Genomic DNA, 18,899 nt, shown 5'->3' with positions numbered 1-18,899 from the left:
CTCTGTACTTGCAAAACTTCTTATATTGCTATAACTTTTGAACCATGCAAACATATTTTTAAAAAAGAATGTCAAAAGTATACCAGAGTTGTTAGTTTCCTTAAGTCAATTTAGTATTTTAACACATTTTAACCTATTTACATGGTTCAAAAGTCAATGGTAAGTGAAGCATCCAATACAAAGATACTGAACTTGAACAGACGGTGCATTTTGAGAGAATGATGAAGGGGGAAAGTCATCGGGCTTATGTGTGTTTTTTTGATCTCTTAGAATATACTCTGGAGATCTTTCCATATCAGAGCACACAGGGTGTCCCTTCGTTTCTTTATATATATATATATATATATATATATATATATATATATATATATGTATATCTGTGTTGCATTCCATTGTGTGGCCATGAAGATTGCCTCATCTGAGTGTGGGTGTGGTGGTGTTCTAGAGCCTCAGAGTCTCCTCCAGGGGGTTGTACAACACACACCTGATGATAAAGTTTGTCCAACAGAGGGTGTTGTTAAATGTTTAGGGTTTTGTCAGCATAATAGGTGAGAAATAGTGCTACAGAATAGCACTTTGCATTTTTTTTGTATTTTTTTACCGTGTGTTTCATTTGTTTTTTTTTACCATGTGATTCCAGAGTTAAGCAAGAATTAAAGAAAAATGCAGCCGTTGACTGAAACAAGAAAATCAAGAGGAAGATCTGATTTGAGGGGAATTCTTGTGAGTTAGGCTTTTAACTCATTGCAGTTAAGGACAACAAGAGATGTCAAAGAGAAAGGCAATCCTAGAGAAATGTCAGGGCCCCTGAGGAGGCAGTGTGGGAGTAATCATTATACCAATAGGCTGGATTTAAGCCATGTTTTCTCATAAAATTCAAGCAGCTTAATATGAATCAGGGTTATGATAAACATCTCCAAAATTTCTTTTCCTTACAGTGCTTTCATATTTTTGTTCATCAAAAGTGAAATACCAAATAACACGTGTTCGGTGGACACCACACCATTAATGACAGAGCATGTAAGTACAATATGAGAAACAATATGATTAGAAACATAAAATTAAAATAAAAGGAAAGTGCATAGATTTGAAACACAGATGAGAAGGTAGTTTTTTTTTTTTTTCATTCGGGGCCATTGAAAACATGTTTGCATATTTATAATAGTTAGATCTACATATCAACCAATCAAGATTGCCACAGGAAAACTTCTCAGCAAACACAGAGGTCTATTTATATCTATTAATGGTAGGTCCCAACTAGAAGATGTATCTACAAGCTCATATTTTGGAATGGCTTAAGATTTCTGTAATGGGAGCACCCTAAGTACTAAAGAGGAATATGAAAGCCCTTTTAGGAAGAGGGAGGAGGGAGGCCATAAGGTAGACCCAGAGAGAGCAGTGGAGAATAGATCAGAGGCAGCCAATGAAAGAATAAATCCAGTCACATGAAAAGGAAGTCATATGAAAGGAAGAGTAGGACTTGATTTTCTTCCTTTTTCTCTTTTGTCACATCCTGTTCCACTCAAAGGTAAAGTCAAGAAATATATTTTAAAAAGTCGCTGTTTGACCTTGAAGAACCTAAATTAGTCTGGAGTAGCAAATCTTGATTAAACAAAACAACCCTAGGGATCCCTGGGTGGCGCTGCGGTTTGGCGCCTGCCTTTGGCCCAGGGCGCGATCCTGGAGACCTGGGATCGAATCCCACGTTGGGCTTCCGGTGCATGGAGCCTGTTTCTCCCTCTGCCTGTGTCTCTGCCTCTCTCTCTCTATCTGTGTGACTATCATAAAAAAAAAAAAAAGAAAAAAAAAAACAACCCAAAAAAGAGATCTGACAAAGCATAGGGGCCAGTGGCTACATATACAAAAGTGATTTTGGGGCAAACTCCCATTACCATGAGCCCAGACTCAATCCTTCCTATTTCAAGTATCTCTTCTATCTGCTGTGGGCCCAGGGCTATCTAGCTGCCCTCAGAAACCAGTATACAGGGGATCCCTGGGTGGTGCAGTGGTTTGGCGCCTGCCTTTGGCCCAGGGCGCGATCCTGGAGACCCAGGATCGAGTCCCACGTTGGGCTCCCGGTGCATGGAGCCTGCTTCTCCCTCTGCCTGTGTTCTGCTCTCTCTCTCTCTCTCTCTCTCTCTTTGTGTGTGTGTGTGACTATCATAAATAAAATTTTTTTAAAAAAAGAGTTTCTTTAAAAAAAAAAAAAGAAAAGAAAGGAAACCAGTGTCCTATACCCCTCCAGAGTCATTGCCTCCCTGGAAGGTGCTGCCTCTACTCCTTACTTCAAAATTAACCTTTTCTTCTTCCTTCCCTCTTCACCTATCAAAACCATTATCGGGAGCGCCTAGGTGGCTCAGTGGTTGAGCATCTGTCTTTGGCTCAGGTGGTGATTCCAGGGTCCCGGGATGGAGTCCCACATTGGGCTCCCTGCCTGGAGGGAGCCCTCTGCCCATGTCTCTGCCTCTCTCTCTCTCTCCCTCTCTCTCTCTCTCTCTCTGTCTCTCATGAATAAATAAATAAAATCTAAAAAAAAAAAGAGTCCTCAAATAAGATGACTAAAACCTTAAATTGACATGTTAGTTAATAATTAGCTTAAGTATAAGAGAAAAGAGATTTGTTAGCCCATAGATATCTCTAATCCAGAAAATGTTGCAGAGAGAATGGAGGAATTGGGATTGAGCGGACGTTTCCAAAATCCCTCATCTCCTCTAGGAAGTCAGATACCTCCTGACCAACCACCCTTTAAACCAAGGGAGAGAAAAAGGAAAATGCAACTCAGAAAAAGATACATAGTATCTTAGTAGTAGGTTAACTGCCTTAGATTTTTCTAGGCAAGATGGAAGGATATGAGCAAATCAAGTGTAGAGTTACATAAACAGCACGGCTGGGTATTGTGCAACCATACACTGTGAGCTCTTCATCATTGAAAGAAAGCAGTATTGCCAAACTTGAGTTAATACATGACGAAGAATTCAAATCTAGTTTCTTTTTTTTTTCAAATCTAGTTTCTTATCTCTTACAAAGACTTTAGGAATATCACATTAAAGAAACTTCAGCTAAAAGGCAAAAATGATTAAAATTCAATATTAGAAATATTTTAAGTGTGCTTGTAATTTTTCCTTAGACTATTAACCTAAAAAAAAGAATGTTAACTTTACATGAAACATGACTGGAAATGTTTTATTAACTAATTCAGTTTTTAAAAGTGAATAAAGGGCAGCCCAGGTGGCTCAGCGGTTTAGCGCCGCCTTCAGCCCAGGGTGTGATCCTGGAGACCCAGGATCGAGTCCTACGTCGGGCTCTCTGCATGGAGCCTGCTTCTCCCTCTGCCTGTGTCTCTGCCTCTCTCTCCCTCTCTCTGTGTCTCTCTCAGGAATAAATAAATTTTTCAAAAAAATAAATTGTGTTTAAAATAATAATAATAATAATAAATTTTTTAAAAGTGAATAAAAAAGTACCTATCAATCTGAAGTATTCCATAGAAGAGTCTGAGTTTTCCTGGGTTCTAATTTTTTATATATTATTAAAACATGCAGATTAAACACAAGCATTGTTAACTTCTGTTACTTTTGAAGGGTGTATCAAAACAGCCATGTATTAAACTGAAAAAAATTTAGACAGAGAAGCTGCCCACAGCCAAACCATCTGAATGAAAGAGGAAAAGAATCAGAAACATTTGAGTCTGGAGAGATGCGCAGAATCAGAATGCATAGTGTCACATGCTCATATTTTTAAAGTATGTTTGAGAAAGAAGAGAAAAACCCTGAAAATCTTCTTGTCACCACTATGACTATCAATTGAATGCTGTTTTTGTTTTTGTTTGTGCCAATATTTTCAATAGGTGATCAACAGCAGTCAAGATCCCTGTCCTGATTATTCCTGGGTGGATAAACTTTCTAGAGCACAGCAGCGTACAGTGTAAGAAGAGGTTCTATTATTCTCTTTTATATTTAATTAAAGCAATGATTATCAGAGTGAAGTGCTACTCATCTAAGTTCAAGAAGCAAATGGTATCATAAGCTTTGACTCCCGTAGTGCTGTGGTGGACAGATTTTCTTGTCCCCTGCTGAATTTTCAGTTTGAGAGGTCCTTGATATCAATGTTTCTTTCAAGAAATTCCTAAGCCAAAAAAAAAAAAGAAGAAGAAAAAAAGAAAAAGAAATTCCTAAGCCACTGCAGTATTTCTAGCCAATAAATAGCTTACAAAAGCAATCTCGCTTTGCAGTACTTTTGTGCCTAAAGTAAAAGAGGTAATATAGGCCGGAGTATATAATGATCAACAGGCTCTCACCAATCACGATCAAATTAGACAACACACTCCTCTAATACTGCACTGCCCAGGACGCTTGTCCTCCGCTGGAAATCCCTACACTCAGGTGTTAGACAATTTTATAATCCCAAGATATTCATTTTCAAATATAGTAGACATTTTGGGTTCCTGTAATTATACCCCTCACTGTCATAAAGTGGGTCCCTATATCTTAGGGTTTCTTGTGGGATGGCTCACCAGCAGCCCCTATATCTTAGGGTTTATTGTGGGATGTTTTTGGATTAGCAGAGAAATATGAAAGCATGTAAGTGGATAGATAGCTTGAATTTTACAGTTGATGACTGTTTCGGACTTTATGTGGTGACACACATAAGCGCTTCAAGAATAGAAAGCATTTTCTCTGTTAGTATAGACATGAACCTCACAGTGAGGAAGAGCCTGTCCCTGGTGCATAATAAATGCTTGATAGATCTTTGAATGAAGGAAGGAACGAGCTCATGAACAAGCTTTGGAAGATAAATATGTTACTGTTTTTGCTTCAGAGTAAAACAGATCTCTCAAAACATTTTTTCACAAAGCTTCTCCCTTCTAAAGGAATATTTTTTTGGGGAAAAAAAAAGGCATTTTTGATTGTCTTATGATTAGCCAGACCTGGTCTTTTAGTCCTGTCTATGGCTGGGACACCTCTTTCAGGACTGTGGCGTCCAGGCTTCCCCACGACACACGGATTTCCAGTGTGGATAGAGCTGATTGCCAGGTTGGCCTGTGAGTTTCTATTAAAATAGACTCTAAGAATTTGTTTTTAAGTTTGGAAAGGAATGTTTTTGTTCGCTTGTTTTTGCCTAACATTCTGTTTTATGCCATTGCCCATTGTATTAAGTTAAAGGGACTGTTCCAAAATATTAATCATCTCTCAACAAAATTATCGGGAACACTTGCCTCATGCAAATGTGGCCCAAGACTGAGGAGGCGCCATGACTCCAGTGCTTAAGATGAAGTATTCTGTTTTTATAACAAGAACTGTAATACCCAAATTATTTGATTAAATCAGCATTTCTTGACCATACCCTCATCAGTGAAGGCATGGGCAAGTCCAGGGACATTCATTTAGTATTTTGTCTATCCTAGCCCTGTGCTGGATAAATTGAGTGTTTACAAAATAAGCCTGGGGGATCCCTGGGTGGCTCAGCGGTTTAACGCCTGCCTTTGGCTCAGGGCGTGATCCTGGAGACCCGGGATCGAGTCCATGTCAGACTCCCTGCATGGAGCCTGCTTCTGCCTATGTCTCTGCCTCTCTCTCTGTGTGTGTCTCTTATGAATAAATAAATAAATCTTTTTTTAAAAAAAAAATAAGCCTAGGGCATAGTATCAGTGTACAAATAGTTCATATTTAGACAGCCAAGTTTATTATGCAGCCAGTATAATGATAGCATAGTCACGTCTATGCAGTGACAATTTATAATGATAATCCATCAGAACTTCTATGAATCGTATACTTCCAAAACCAGGCAGTGGGGGACAGAAGCTGCACTTTAGGTCTTGATGTCTTTCTGACCCTGATGCTCTGACCCTGCAAGGTATTTCTTTGACTTTTGACAGTCACAGAGCTTGAAATGGATGTGTGATTTCTGCATAACTGCTTGTGATTTACACTTTGAAGCATGCTTTAGTTATGATTCCATTTGTGTGTTTGTCAGAAGTATTGCTGTGGGCCAAGATTAATAGTGATGTATTTGTTTTTTAAGGGGCTGCAGTCTTGCAGTGATATCTGGAATACTCTATGGGTCTACGTTTGTGCCAATAATTTATATCAAGGACCACAGCAAAAGAAATGATAGTATATACGCAGGGGCAAGCCAATATGGTAAGGGTAAACCATTATTTTGCTTTATAAATAAATTCAATACCTGTTTTTCTTAAGAATACAAAAAGAATGTGGTCCTAGTAAATCCTGGTGCATAGATTTGATCTTACTTTTTCACTGTAAGTGGTGAATTAGAAAACCACTGAAGACTAAAAGTAATAAAGGACTGTTTGAGTCATCTCACATGATCGGCAAAATACAAATATAATCAAGTTTATTCTAGTCAGGATTTATATCAACTACTTAGATCTTAACACATGCTTCTTAGCTTTACAGTGAGATTCAGAGATTATCTTCCAGTTAGATAATCTCTGAGAAAATATATATTCTTCTGCTCTTTCAGGTAAACGTCAAAGTATAACTTTCCTAATGGTCAAAGTATGGCCTAGTCAGAGGATATTATTTTTAAAACATAGAGAAGTGCATTGAAAGGCTCAACATAATGCTCCCAGATTACCTCAGTTTCCGGATGTAGAGTCTGTCTGGTGTAAACTCAACACCGTGTCCAAGAGCCTTGTACAGGCTCATCAGAAATGAAAGAGGGTCTACTTCAGGGGTCCTATCATTTTGTTGAAGCATGGCTTCCACCCATGAACCCATCAAAGAATGAGATCATAGGCAATAAAGTTCTGAATTGGATGATAGAGAAAACTAATGTGATCTGTGTTCAGAAAAGGGTAAAATTTGGAAGGCAAAAGTTATGAGGGAGAGACTGATGACAAAACTGGGATTTGAAAGACTTTAATGGAATAGATAGACTGCATTGACACCATTGTTTCTTCCTTCCTTTTTATATTCAGTCCAATTAGCATTCAAACCTTTTACTAACTTCCGTCTTTTTTTAAAGATTTTCTGCAACTTTGTGTGTTTTTATTATTTTCATTTGTAAAGGATAAAAATCAATAAAAATAGAATAACATAGGACAAATTAAAAGAGAAAGAAAATCAAGAGTTAAAAAATAAAACGAAACCAGGAATGAGTCTAAAAACCGTAACATATTTGTACACTTGCTAGAAATGAGCCATAAATTTGGCTCTAAGATTTCTTATAGACACAAGGGAAATCAAATCAGTCCCACAATTCAGTGAACGCAAGATAAAAAGAACTAATCATCCAGGAGCATGGTTGTTCTTGGTCCTGGGCCATAATAAATAATGTCCTCTTTACATAATACATAGTCATTTTTTAGGGACCTTTCTTATGACAACGTTAATGTCATCTAATAGGAACACACTTTATTCCAATTTATTAAAAAATAGTTCCAGGGAGGTACAATTTTTTATTTCATTTATTTAACAAACACATAAGTATCACATGTACTGTGCTAAACACTACTCTAAGCACATGACCATAATAATTCACTTGACCCTCATAGTAACCTTATTGGTTAGATAACATTATTATTCTTGTTTTACAATTGAGAAAATTAAGACAGTGAGAGATTAGGTAATTTGCCCAGGTCTCAAAGTTAGCAAGTAGCGGATTGTAGATCCCTCCCAGGTGATCTGTGCTTTTTTAAACTATGTTATGCTGCTCCTTGTGGTAGTCCATAGATATGTTGTTCTTACCTGATCCAGAAAGAGGGTTTAAGATTTTAGAAGAAAAGACACACTCTTTGACCTTTGAGCTTTTCTCCTTAAACATGACCCCTCATCTTTGTCAAAACCTTAGTTGGGAGAAACATTAAATCCAATGTGACCTTCCCAGCCAAGAACCTGTAATAGACCCATTTGTCTGACTAAATACAATCTGTTTAAACAGTTGGTGTAGTTGGGGTTTCTCGGATTTGGACCACCATCATGTGTCATTAACACTTGCATGTAATAAGGCTTAGAGTAAACAATTAAATAAAACCCTCTTTGGTAGAACTTCCTGATTATCTTTCCATATAGCTGTCATCTGCAACAGACACACTGGTCTCCAGATCAGTCACCATATAAAATTAGTACTCCCCAATATTCTTCACAATGCCCCCCCACTACAGTCTACCTGGAGATTTGCTACAATTGCCATTTGTAAAATTAAGTCGAAACCTATTCTAAAAAGAAGGTCGTATTCACATAATGTTTATAGTTTCTTATTTACCTTTCCAAGATAATCATAAAAACCGTGTTTTAGATCTGATTGTAGTGACTAATTTACTCTTAATATTTCTAAGTTTTAAATATATTCATTAAAACTCTATGTACAGCATGTAGAAAGCCAGGATGATAAAATATAATTAATGGTTCCTTTACTTTTAAGGTTAATTTTGGTGAGTTTGTTTTGTTTTTAGAACTCTAAATATATTTGAAATGAATGAAAGTATACATTTGAGAGTTTTATGATCTGCATTTTCAGATTTAGACTACGTTTTTGCACACTTCAGTGGCATCTTTTTTACAAGCACAGTCTACTTTCTGGCCTACTGTATAGCCATGAAAAATAACTTTAAGCTATATCCTAAAGCAGTCCTGCCAGGTAAGAATATTTACTACAAAAAATATTTTTACTCTATGAAAGTCTTCTCTACTCACTTAGCTTGAGTAATCATCTTCTGGAAATCAAGCCATCCCTGTGTGTGTATATCTGTGTATATGTTCATTCCCTAATTGCTTTGGCCCTACTCACCAGTAAATATGAAAGATTTAAAAACCATGAAACTGGGTGTGAAATGACAGTCATTACAGAACCTGAAACTTGAACAGTGAATCTAAGATGATTTCCTGTGCCAAAATACCTTGAGTATTGACCTATACAAAGAATGCTTATTAAAAGTCAGTGTCATGTGACTATTTTTTCTAAAAAAAAAAATGGTATGAACAAAGAGAACTTTGTAGTCACTTGGGTAAATATTTTCTCTGAAAAATAAGGAGAAATTGTTTTAGATTTTGAAAAGGGCATATGATAAATGCACATACTTTGGACTTCATTCATTTGGCACTGGTGGTAAAAAAATATACATATAATTCCTCATTTACTTAGAAGTTTGCCATAATGCAATTTAGAATATAAGTCCACAAGTAAAAAAATGTTAAGAACAAAATAAAGCATATGTCAGAGATTCATTTTGTTTACCGGATTCATTTAAGTCAAAGTACGCCACTATATGGTATAGTATACAACTATACCATTATAAAAATAATAGGATATTTATTGAACACCCAACTAAAGTATCCTAAAATTTTTATCTGGTATTTTCATTCAAAATCTAGGAGCTTCCCCACCACCACTTTAACTATAAGATCATTCTGAACTTCACATTTTATGTTGAGAGTTGAAAGTAAATGGTGTTTGCAGAGCATGCTCAGATCCAGTATCTTCCTTAGGTCCCTCTCCACTACCCAATCTTTACATCAACTACAACTTTGGGTATTTTATTTAATGTCAATAAAGTGAAAAGATTGATAGTTATACCCACAGCAGTCACGAGCCAAAAAAAAAATGATTTGGTTTCCAAAATGACCATAAAATCATGTTGGCCAAAAATGTCTATAGGAATGCATTGATACGAGCACTTTCATATTCCCACCATATTGAAGGCATGGACTTTTCAGGAAAGGAACATGGCTTTTAAGTGTGTGCTGTTTGCATGTGTTTCAGGATTCCTGTCAGGAGTTCTTTGGGCAATAGCCACCTGCTGTTGGCTCATAGCCAACCACTCTCTCAGCGCTGTGGTCAGTTTTCCAATAGTCACTGCGGTAAGTAGCTGAATGTTTTTCCAAATTTTTGTTTTGCAAATGCAAATCTGATCTTTCTGAAGCATTCCTAGTGAATCACTGAGGACTTCAATTTTTTGGAGTTCAATTTTTTAGGAGTACAGTTTGTAGAACAGATTCATGTACTCTCTCCAACACCCCCTCACCTCACGTCCCTGATTGCTAAGGGAACACTGATTGCTACCCTCATTCTAGCAAGTTTGTTCATTTTAGATATCCTTGTAGTCTTTGGCAACTTTACCTAATGTCATTTTGGATACATTATAATTTACTGTTTATAACAATACTTATCTCTGTATAACAGTTTATCAGTTAAAAATGCTTTTGTGTATATTTTGACACTTGAATCTCATGATAACCTTGAGAAACAGGAAGTATTTCAGAAAAGGTGCCCCTTTTCTTTCTTTCTCTTTTTTTCTTTTTCTTTCTTTGCAATAACCCGTAGACCATGTCCAAACAAATATTTAGGAAATCATCAGCCAAAGAGCCTCAAAGGACAGTGATACCTTTTGGCATTGTCTTCTATCATGTTCTCCGAAGGGAAAAAAATTTCCGGATTAGAGAGGATAAAATTCTTGAGCAATTGGCCTGATAACATTAATATTACGTCCCCTGTTCTATTGTTTCCTCCCATCCTGCCCAAGTCACTATGGAACTGCCTAAAGGACCCAGATGCTTCTTGTTTGGTTTGGATTTTGAGGCTTAGGACCTTACGTCATTGATAAAAGACAGTTCCCTTGACCTATTTCTCTGACTCTTTTGATGTTGAATTTTCCAGACGCTGATAAACAGGGTAACGTATTTTTATTGCTTCGCTTACATGCCTGGAGTGGAGTCAAACTTTGTTAACCCAATCGTGTAGACAGTCGAGTAGTGGAGGGGAAGAAAAATGTTGGAATTGTTTATGAGAAGCTCTTGCAGAGTTTGTGCAGCGCTTGAAAAGGAATCATAAAAATGCTGATACAATACACTTTCTCCACAAAGACCACAATTAATCCAAACTCCATTTTTTCTTTCCCAGTTTAAAAAAGTTAATAAACTTGAATAGCTTTGTTTCAAACTGCAGAATCATCCTTTCTTCCCACCTCATTTCTTCTCATTTCCCTTTCCTAGATTATTTCATTCCTGTCTGAATAAACCTATTGCTTATTTTTCCTCACATGGCTTTTCTGACTTCCCATAATACTGTCTTTAGATCCATTGGAGTGTAACTTTAGACATAGTTCATCACTGTGCAATAGTATCAGTTTAAGAATTTTTTTAAGTGCATTATTCACTGAATCCAAAAGAACATACAGTTTCTTCAGTTATAAGATGGCTTCATGTCAAAAAGAGTTATAAATTACTCCTACACTTTCAAGGCACCTGGGTGGCTCAATCGGCTCAGCGTCTGCCTTCGGCTCAGGTCATAATCCCAGGGTCCTAGGATAGAGCCCCGAATCCAGCTCCCCACTCAGTGGGGACCTGCTTCTCCCTCTCCCTCATCACCTTCTTCTGCTTGTATTCTCTCTCTCTCTCTCAAATAAATAAATCTTTAAAAAAAATTATTCCTAGACTTTCTCCTGTTAATCCCATTTTTGTGTCCTTAGTTCATTAGAAAACATAAGCCATTTGCTTATTAAAATAGTTTATTTTTAGTAGACCACATTTAGTAAAATAGATCACATAATAGTATAGCATCATCAATGTAATAAATATGAAAATCATAAAGAAACAAAATATCTTCATTTTTTACCTAATGTTACTTTAGTTTAATATTGAGTTAAGGTTGAGATTATGAATAGTTTTCCCTGACAATACTGCTATACTCTTTTTACAGTAAAAAGTTATTCAATTAAAGTATGAGGTCAGCTTCCCAGTTTACTGTATTTATGTAGAGTATAAGTCACAGAAAAATAACCAATTTAATTGAACTTTTTCTTTTTGTTAAGGGTCCAGGATTTATAGCTGCAATGTGGGGTGTCTTCATGTTTAAGGAAATAAAGGTATGTACAAGAAAGGACAAATTTAGAAAACAGGTGTAGAGCCACGTAAGAAAGGTATTTAATACTGTATTTGTGTTATTTTCTGAAAACTGTATGTGATCCCTAAGCCCAGGGCAGAAAACACATGAATGGATTTGACAAATCAGATGTTCCAAATGTTATCATCCCTAACAAGGAAAGAAAATACTGAAGATATGATCAATATTATGAAACATGTTTCTCTCCACCCCAGCCCCCAGTGGGGAAATGCTTTAGTTGACTTTAGTTTCTTTCCCTTAAGAGGTTTTGGTTACATAATCCAATAAAATATGATGGGGGAGATTTTATTTAATGTAAAATATTATAGATAAACAGGATGAAATATTTTTTATCCTAAAGATTAAAATATCCCTGAGGCAAATGGAATTTGTGAATGGATTTTTCTGTTGGTTCTCATGCCTCCCAAAGGCCCCTATATAAAACCAGCAACTTTATAGGAAATTAATATGGTACCAGGTGACTAGGACCACTTCTCTTTCAAGTGTAAATGATGGTGATTTAAAACTGCATTTATTAAATAGCTGTAGGATGTGTGTGTGTGTGTGTGTGTGTGTGTGTGTCTTCATTAAAAAGTATTTTAGGAGCACCTGACTGGCTCAGTCGGTGGAGCTTAGGACTCTTGACCTCGGGGTTATGAGTTCTAGACCCACATTGGGTATAGAGATTGCTTAAAAACAAAATATTTCCCCAAAAGTCTTTATTTTAGAATTTTCCCCACTTATTTTTATTTGAGGAATATATGTGAATAGTATTTTGTAATAGGTTTTACTAAAAATATATATAATTCAGAGATATTTTGTCAAGGTATCATAGACATAATATTTTCTGCCTTCATTCATATGCATCTGTAACAACAAATAATCCCTGGTTCTAAAAAATCTGATGTTCCTAATCTCTGGGAACCAAAAAGCAACCTGTATACCTGGGTAATCCTTAAAATTATTATTCAATTTTATATTTAAAATATCATTTCATTTATTCTGAGTGAAATGTTTTGATTTAGAAAGCTTTAATTTGATAAGATTCTCAAATTTTAAAAAATAGTGAATTTGTTTAGGATTTAGATGCCAGGATCTCAATTTTTGTATTTTTTAAAGTACACAAGGCAACTTAAAACATCTATAAACCCATAAATTACTTCCATACACATTTCTCATTTATTTTAGTTAGGGTAGTTTTCCACAAAAAATAATTCTGTGTCCAAAACATGCCATAATTTCATTGTAAATATTTCATTCACCTCCCAAAGGATAAATGATTACTATTTAGGAATTGGGTATTTATTATCCAGTATAACATCCTGAAGTCCTAGAAAATCACAAGTGAGCATAGCTTATTTGCAATTTCAGGTAAAAAGAAGCACAAACGAAGAATGGATTTAATATAAAGGATTTGAAAATATTTTAGTCACTACTACTGTAATAATGATACGGACTTAGAAATCCTCTTCCCTAGTTACAAGAACTTGAGAGAGAGAACCCCTGGCTATTGAGCTTAGTGTTAATTCCTGAGTCCTCTAAAAAAGACACTAAAAGACATTGAAAGAAAGCTTTTTTTAAAGATAGACTTTAAAAGATAACTCAGACCAAATAGAGAAGGATTTTTTTCTTGATTTTTTATTTATCTATTCATAGAGACACAGAGAGAGAGAGAGGCAGAGACACAGGCAGAGGGAGAAGCAGGCTCCATGCAGGGAGCCTGACCTGGGACTCGATCCAGGGTCTCCAGGATCACGCCCTAGGCTGCAGGTGGCGCTAAGCCGCTGCGCCACCGGGGCTGCCTGAGAAGAATTTTTTTTAATGATAAGCCATGACCAAGGAGGGCTTAATTCTGGAGTACAAGGATAGTTCACAATATGAAAATTGATCAGGGTAATATAATATTAAGTAAACAGAGAAAAACAATGTGATAATATATATTCAAAAAATGTGCTGAAACTAAAAACCAGTTTTTAATTAAGAAAAAAACCTCTTAGAAGTGCTACAAATAGGAGAAAGCTGCCAAAAAACAAGAGCAAACACATAGCTAAGGTGAAACATAAAGGTTCTAAATTACATCTCAATAAGGCTGAGAAAAGAAGTTCTCTGTAAGTTGAAAATCAAAGATATCTCCATCACTGTTATTATTCAGTGTTTTCTGGACATCCTAGCCAGTGTGGTAAAATAAAATTAAGAAAGAAGGAGAAATAGATGTAGGAAAGAAAATGAAAAAACTGTCATTTGCATGTAACATTATCTTCTTTAAAGTGGAGTTTTATCTGAAATTCTGAAAATAAGTCCTAAAGTTTGGCCAAGTACATATGTAAAAATGAAGAAACTGAGGACCAAGCTAAAAGCAAAGACCTTCTGGGCTTAAAAAACAAAAACAAAAACAAAACCTTCTGGACTTAAAAAAAAACAAATTTTTTTTTATTGACCTTCTGGGCATTAAAAAAAAAAACACAAACTTACAAATCTGTCTACAAATAAAAGTTAAGTGTCCAAAAAAAAAAAAAAAGTTAAGTGTCCAGTAAGACTTATCATTCAGTGGAGGTGCCTAATTGCCTCTTAACAGGTGGTTTAAAGGCGAGTTTTAAATACTTTACATGCCAACTAGTTTAAGAAAGAGCTATCAACTAAATACTGAAACCAAAATCCTAGAAGAATTTTTGAAAATAATTTTTCTTAGAAACAAGATAAAACCCTAGAGGAAAACAAAAGCAAAACATGTATCTTTATGACTTTTAGATCCTATCAGTTACATCTTGAAGCATCTTGAAGACACATATTTGAAAGTCTGCAACCTACAGCAGTAAGAACTTAATCTGAGATCCAAGCATTTTTTGTGTAAAGAGTTTGATGATTTCATCGAGTCTTAATGCCATCAGGGCACCAGTTGGAGGCTTTCCATTTCCAATGTTCTTTTATATCTGATATCTATTCGTCTTTAGAAAGTTTGTTTTAGAATTCTACTCCTAGCTATTTTAAGCTAGACATACATTATTATTTTTAGAAACACGCCTTAGTCACAATGTCTACAGAAACACCAATGCAGGGAATTACTACCACGACAATTTATAGGGCGGTAGCTACTCCCAGATAAAGAATGAGATGATCTGCTATCTTAATAGCTGCTTCAGAAATCTGAGTTAAAAACTTTTCGCTTTGGGGAGAATGTTAGCATGAACTTTCTAAGCATTAAGATTCACATTTGACAAAGGGAAACTGTTGCTACTGCCCAAATATCATTGGTCTTTGTCCTTGTGAGACTAGGCAGGTTCTTAACCTCCTCTAAACCTAGGAGGCAGACAGATTCTTAACCTTAAAGGGGAAAAATATTTTACTCTCTGAGGACATTATTCTTATCTACATAGACAATAAAGGAGAGGGGTCAGCAAAGTATTCACACAATCGGGTTATAGAGTGCTGATAACTGAGTACCCATATGTTGTTTTTTTCTTATTTAAGCCATTGTATCAATTGTCTAATTCACAAAGGACATTTAGAAATCACCTGATTGTCACTCATTGAGCAACTATTTGAGTGCCTTCTCTCCATCAGGGCTGGTATCTGCAGTCTTTAGAACTGATAATATGTCAGAGAACCTTAAAGCCTTAGCAGGAGTGTGTGTGTGTGTGTGTGTGTGTGTGTGTGTGTGTGTGTGTGTGTGTAAAAGCTGTTCTGTGCTTGACGAGGCTTTGTGGTGCTGTCTTTCGTCTGTGGAACTCGTGTTAGAGTGACTTCTGGTAGGATTCACACTCACAGTGAATCAGAAATTTCAGTTGGCTCCGACCCAACTTACAAACAACCTCCCTCTCTGGTCATCAAATAGAGATCATTCAATCCATTCTATCCCAATTCTTTATGAAATTGAGGAAAGAAGATATATGCCTTTTAGAATTTTGGCTGTGTGTTAATTGGCATTAATTTTAAGAGCTGATATTAATATTATATGATCTGTCAGGAGATCTCAATGTGGTTTTAGAATTTATATCTCAAGTTAGGGAGATGCTGGCCGGTTAGGCATCCAACTCTGGATTTCTGCTCAGATCATGATCTCAGGGTCGTGAGCTGGAGCCTAGCAGTTGTGCTCAATCTTTTTGAGATTTTTTTCTTTCCCTCTGTCTCTCCCCCCCAAAATAAATAAATAAATCTTTTTTAAAAAAGGTATTTCTTTGTTACTCAAAGATGGACTGGCTTCATTGGGAACTGGTTGTCAGTGTTTCCCATCTTTAAGACCAGTACACCTACCCATGGCTGGGCAAGACAAACTTAGTCTCTGTTTCTTCCTCACCATTCAGATCCATCTCTGTCTCTCCATCTGCACCTCATCATCTGTGCCCAGGAAGACTGTAGTCGCCTCCTTAATCATCTCCTTGCATCCATTCTGGACCCCTCCAATCTGTTCACCATCTGCAAAAAAAAGTGTGGGCTTTATGAAATGTGAATCCCATCTTTTCACCACATCCAGCAGCCTGTTTCCTTAATGTCTTCCCATTCCTCGGAAAAATAAAACCCCACAGTGTCCGTGGCCTATGAGATCCCCGTAAGCTCGGGCCATAGCTCTCCAACCTGGTTTTGCTCCACTTAACTCTCGATGCTGTGGTCACACTGACTTCCTTTCCATCCCTGGCAAGTATCACACTTTTCTATTACAACAGAGTTTTGCACACAAAATTCCTTCTACCTGGAATGCCTACCTGTTCCCCTGCCCAATTAATTGGTACTTACAGTTAGAAGCTTAATTTCTCACCCTCCAAACCAGCCTCACTAAGATTCCTTTGTAACACACCCCAAAAGCGATCATGGTCGTTTACTCATTAACACCCCTCTTGCTTTGTAACATTCTTTTCTGTGATTATTAACTTCTGTCTCCCATATTATACATTTATCTGAATAAGCACGCATTTTGCTCACCATTCTAACCCCAGCACATGTTGATGCAAAATGAGTGTTCACATGCATTTACTGAGTGAGTGAATTAGTAAGGTTCTGATGGGTTTTCAAGAAAATCTGGATGTTTATTTGGAGGGATAGCAAAAGGCATACAGGTGGCTGGAGCAGATGGTTAGTAAGGTCCCTAGCAATTTGGACATTCTGCATGTTTGCTTCAGATTTTCTTAACTACACTTACTTTTTTTTTTTTTTAATTATTCAGGGTCTACAAAACTACCTATTGATGATATTTGCATTTTGCATCATCTTGACCGGAGCATTATGCACGGCTTTCTCTAAAGTCTAACAATCCCAAGACCAGCAGATGGCAGCAGTGGGCAAGAGGACACTGCTGCAGGACTGGGCCCGATTATGCTGAGAACAGAGTTCATTTTCATACAGCAAATGGATCTCTACCCGTCTTGGACTGGGTAAATGATTTTTTTTCACAAATGTAAGAATAAAGGAAAACTAAGTCTCAGTCAAGTATAAAAATGAAAAATTCTTCTAATGAACTGTTTATGAAGGTAAGACTTCACCAGGTGGCTAAAATGTCTTCATTCTTACAGCATCATCTGAGAGTGCTCCTTTTACCACAATGTGCACTCGGTCTTGAGCAAGCTGCAAAACACTGAGGGGCTCACATACACAGAGAATTTTTGTACATGTCCAAGTTTCCAACATATTGCCCTCATTACTGAAGAGAGGCAGAAAAATGTTGGGGAGAGACATGGGGAGTCAGATGTCTGGATCCTTTGCCAGAGAAAGTAAATGTCAGAGTTGGTAACTGGGTATTAAAAAGGCCATTTCATTTTTAGGCCAAATTTATCTTTACTTCAAATTAATATTGTCCAACTCTACATCCTCCACTCATGCTAACTCAAAATGCTTTTCTCTCCAGATAAAATCCATCTTCAGAGAACAAAAAGTTCCAGCCATTGAGAATATGTGTATAACACATATACAGACATATATAGGTACACAGTCATGAACAGACACACATATGTCTGCATGATTCCAAACTTGGGGGAAATTCTAGAGTTGCTCCAGCAAGGGTCTAGCTTATCAAAGTAAGAATTTACAGGGACCGAACATACATCCTTTGTATGTAAAATTTATTATTTTTTTCTGAAATATACTTTTCTAAAATCCCTCTTTAAACTGGAAGTTTTCGTCCTGTTCTAAATGGTGGATTCCATTAGGTAAAAAAAAAAAATAACGGCATGTTATTTATATATATATATATATTCGGAAGAGATAGAATAGCATTCTGCATAAGTGTATGCACTCTGGCACTAACCCAAATGGATAGAAATCTTCATCTTAATTATATGACTTCGAAGAAGTTCCTGAGCCTCCTGTATCAGATTGCTCATCCATAAAATGGACATAATGATAATGATCATGATCATGGTTATTGCAAGGTTCAAATTAATCAAAATCTGTAACATAAAAAAAATCTGTAACATATGTTGAGTGTCTGGCACTTGGCGAACTGTATAATTTTTAGCTATTATTGTTATCTACTGTTTGAGAAGGAAAACCTGTCTATAGGTTGGAGAATATTTTGTAGGAGCTACTGCCCTCACCACCAGCCCATCCAGACACTTAAAATTCATTCCTCTATTTGAGTGCAATTTAAAAAATGATACTAGAGTCTCTATTTCATTATTGAATTCTTTGATTGTAACACCTTACAAAAATTCATTCTAATTTTAACTTGAAATACCATTATTTTGATAACTTTAAATAAATTGACACTATGCAAAAACTAGTTTTCTTAAGTATATTTTCAAATTTCATATTGATAGCATTTAATTATTCTGTAGTTGAGATGGCCAATTTATATGCAAAATTTTAAATGTGAAGCAAAGCAATTGAGGAAGAAAAATGAAAAACAAATCTTATTACCACTATACAGTCTCTGCCACCACACAATGCCTTTGGTGTTAGGAAGAGGTAAGAGTAGAGTGGGGGGGGGGAGGAAACAAGCTTTTCCAAATGGTTACCATGGAAAACACATGCTATGCAGAGGTTAGTCTAAACAAATGATTACCAAATCTCCACTTTCTTTGCTCAGTTTAGGAAGTTAATACCTATCTCTCTAAAAGTTTTGAGGCATTATG

General features: G+C 36.4%; 1 protein-coding gene across 2 annotated transcripts in view; it reads left to right on the top strand.

The window, feature by feature from the left end:
• TMEM144 (transmembrane protein 144) overlaps window positions 1-18,694 on the top strand; it is a 34,420-nt gene extending 15,726 nt beyond the window's left edge. For both annotated transcript variants that reach the window (XM_055336508.1, XM_055336509.1), the window contains exons 6-12: window positions 939-1,020; window positions 3,845-3,921; window positions 6,019-6,137; window positions 8,479-8,598; window positions 9,721-9,818; window positions 11,768-11,821; window positions 16,997-18,694. In XM_055336508.1, the coding sequence (XP_055192483.1) occupies window positions 939-1,020; window positions 3,845-3,921; window positions 6,019-6,137; window positions 8,479-8,598; window positions 9,721-9,818; window positions 11,768-11,821; window positions 16,997-17,080 (634 nt within the window). In that variant the 3' untranslated portion in view covers window positions 17,081-18,694. The remainder of the gene's footprint in view (window positions 1-938; window positions 1,021-3,844; window positions 3,922-6,018; window positions 6,138-8,478; window positions 8,599-9,720; window positions 9,819-11,767; window positions 11,822-16,996) is intronic.
• The last annotated feature ends 205 nt before the right edge of the window (window positions 18,695-18,899 follow it).

The sequence above is a fragment of the Nyctereutes procyonoides genome, unplaced genomic scaffold, assembly GCF_905146905.1.
Source record: "Nyctereutes procyonoides isolate TBG_1078 unplaced genomic scaffold, NYPRO_anot_genome, whole genome shotgun sequence".
Taxonomy (NCBI): Eukaryota; Metazoa; Chordata; class Mammalia; order Carnivora; family Canidae; genus Nyctereutes; species Nyctereutes procyonoides.
The sequence above is the reverse complement of the archived record's forward strand: the minus strand, read 5'-3'. Positions and strand labels throughout refer to the sequence as shown.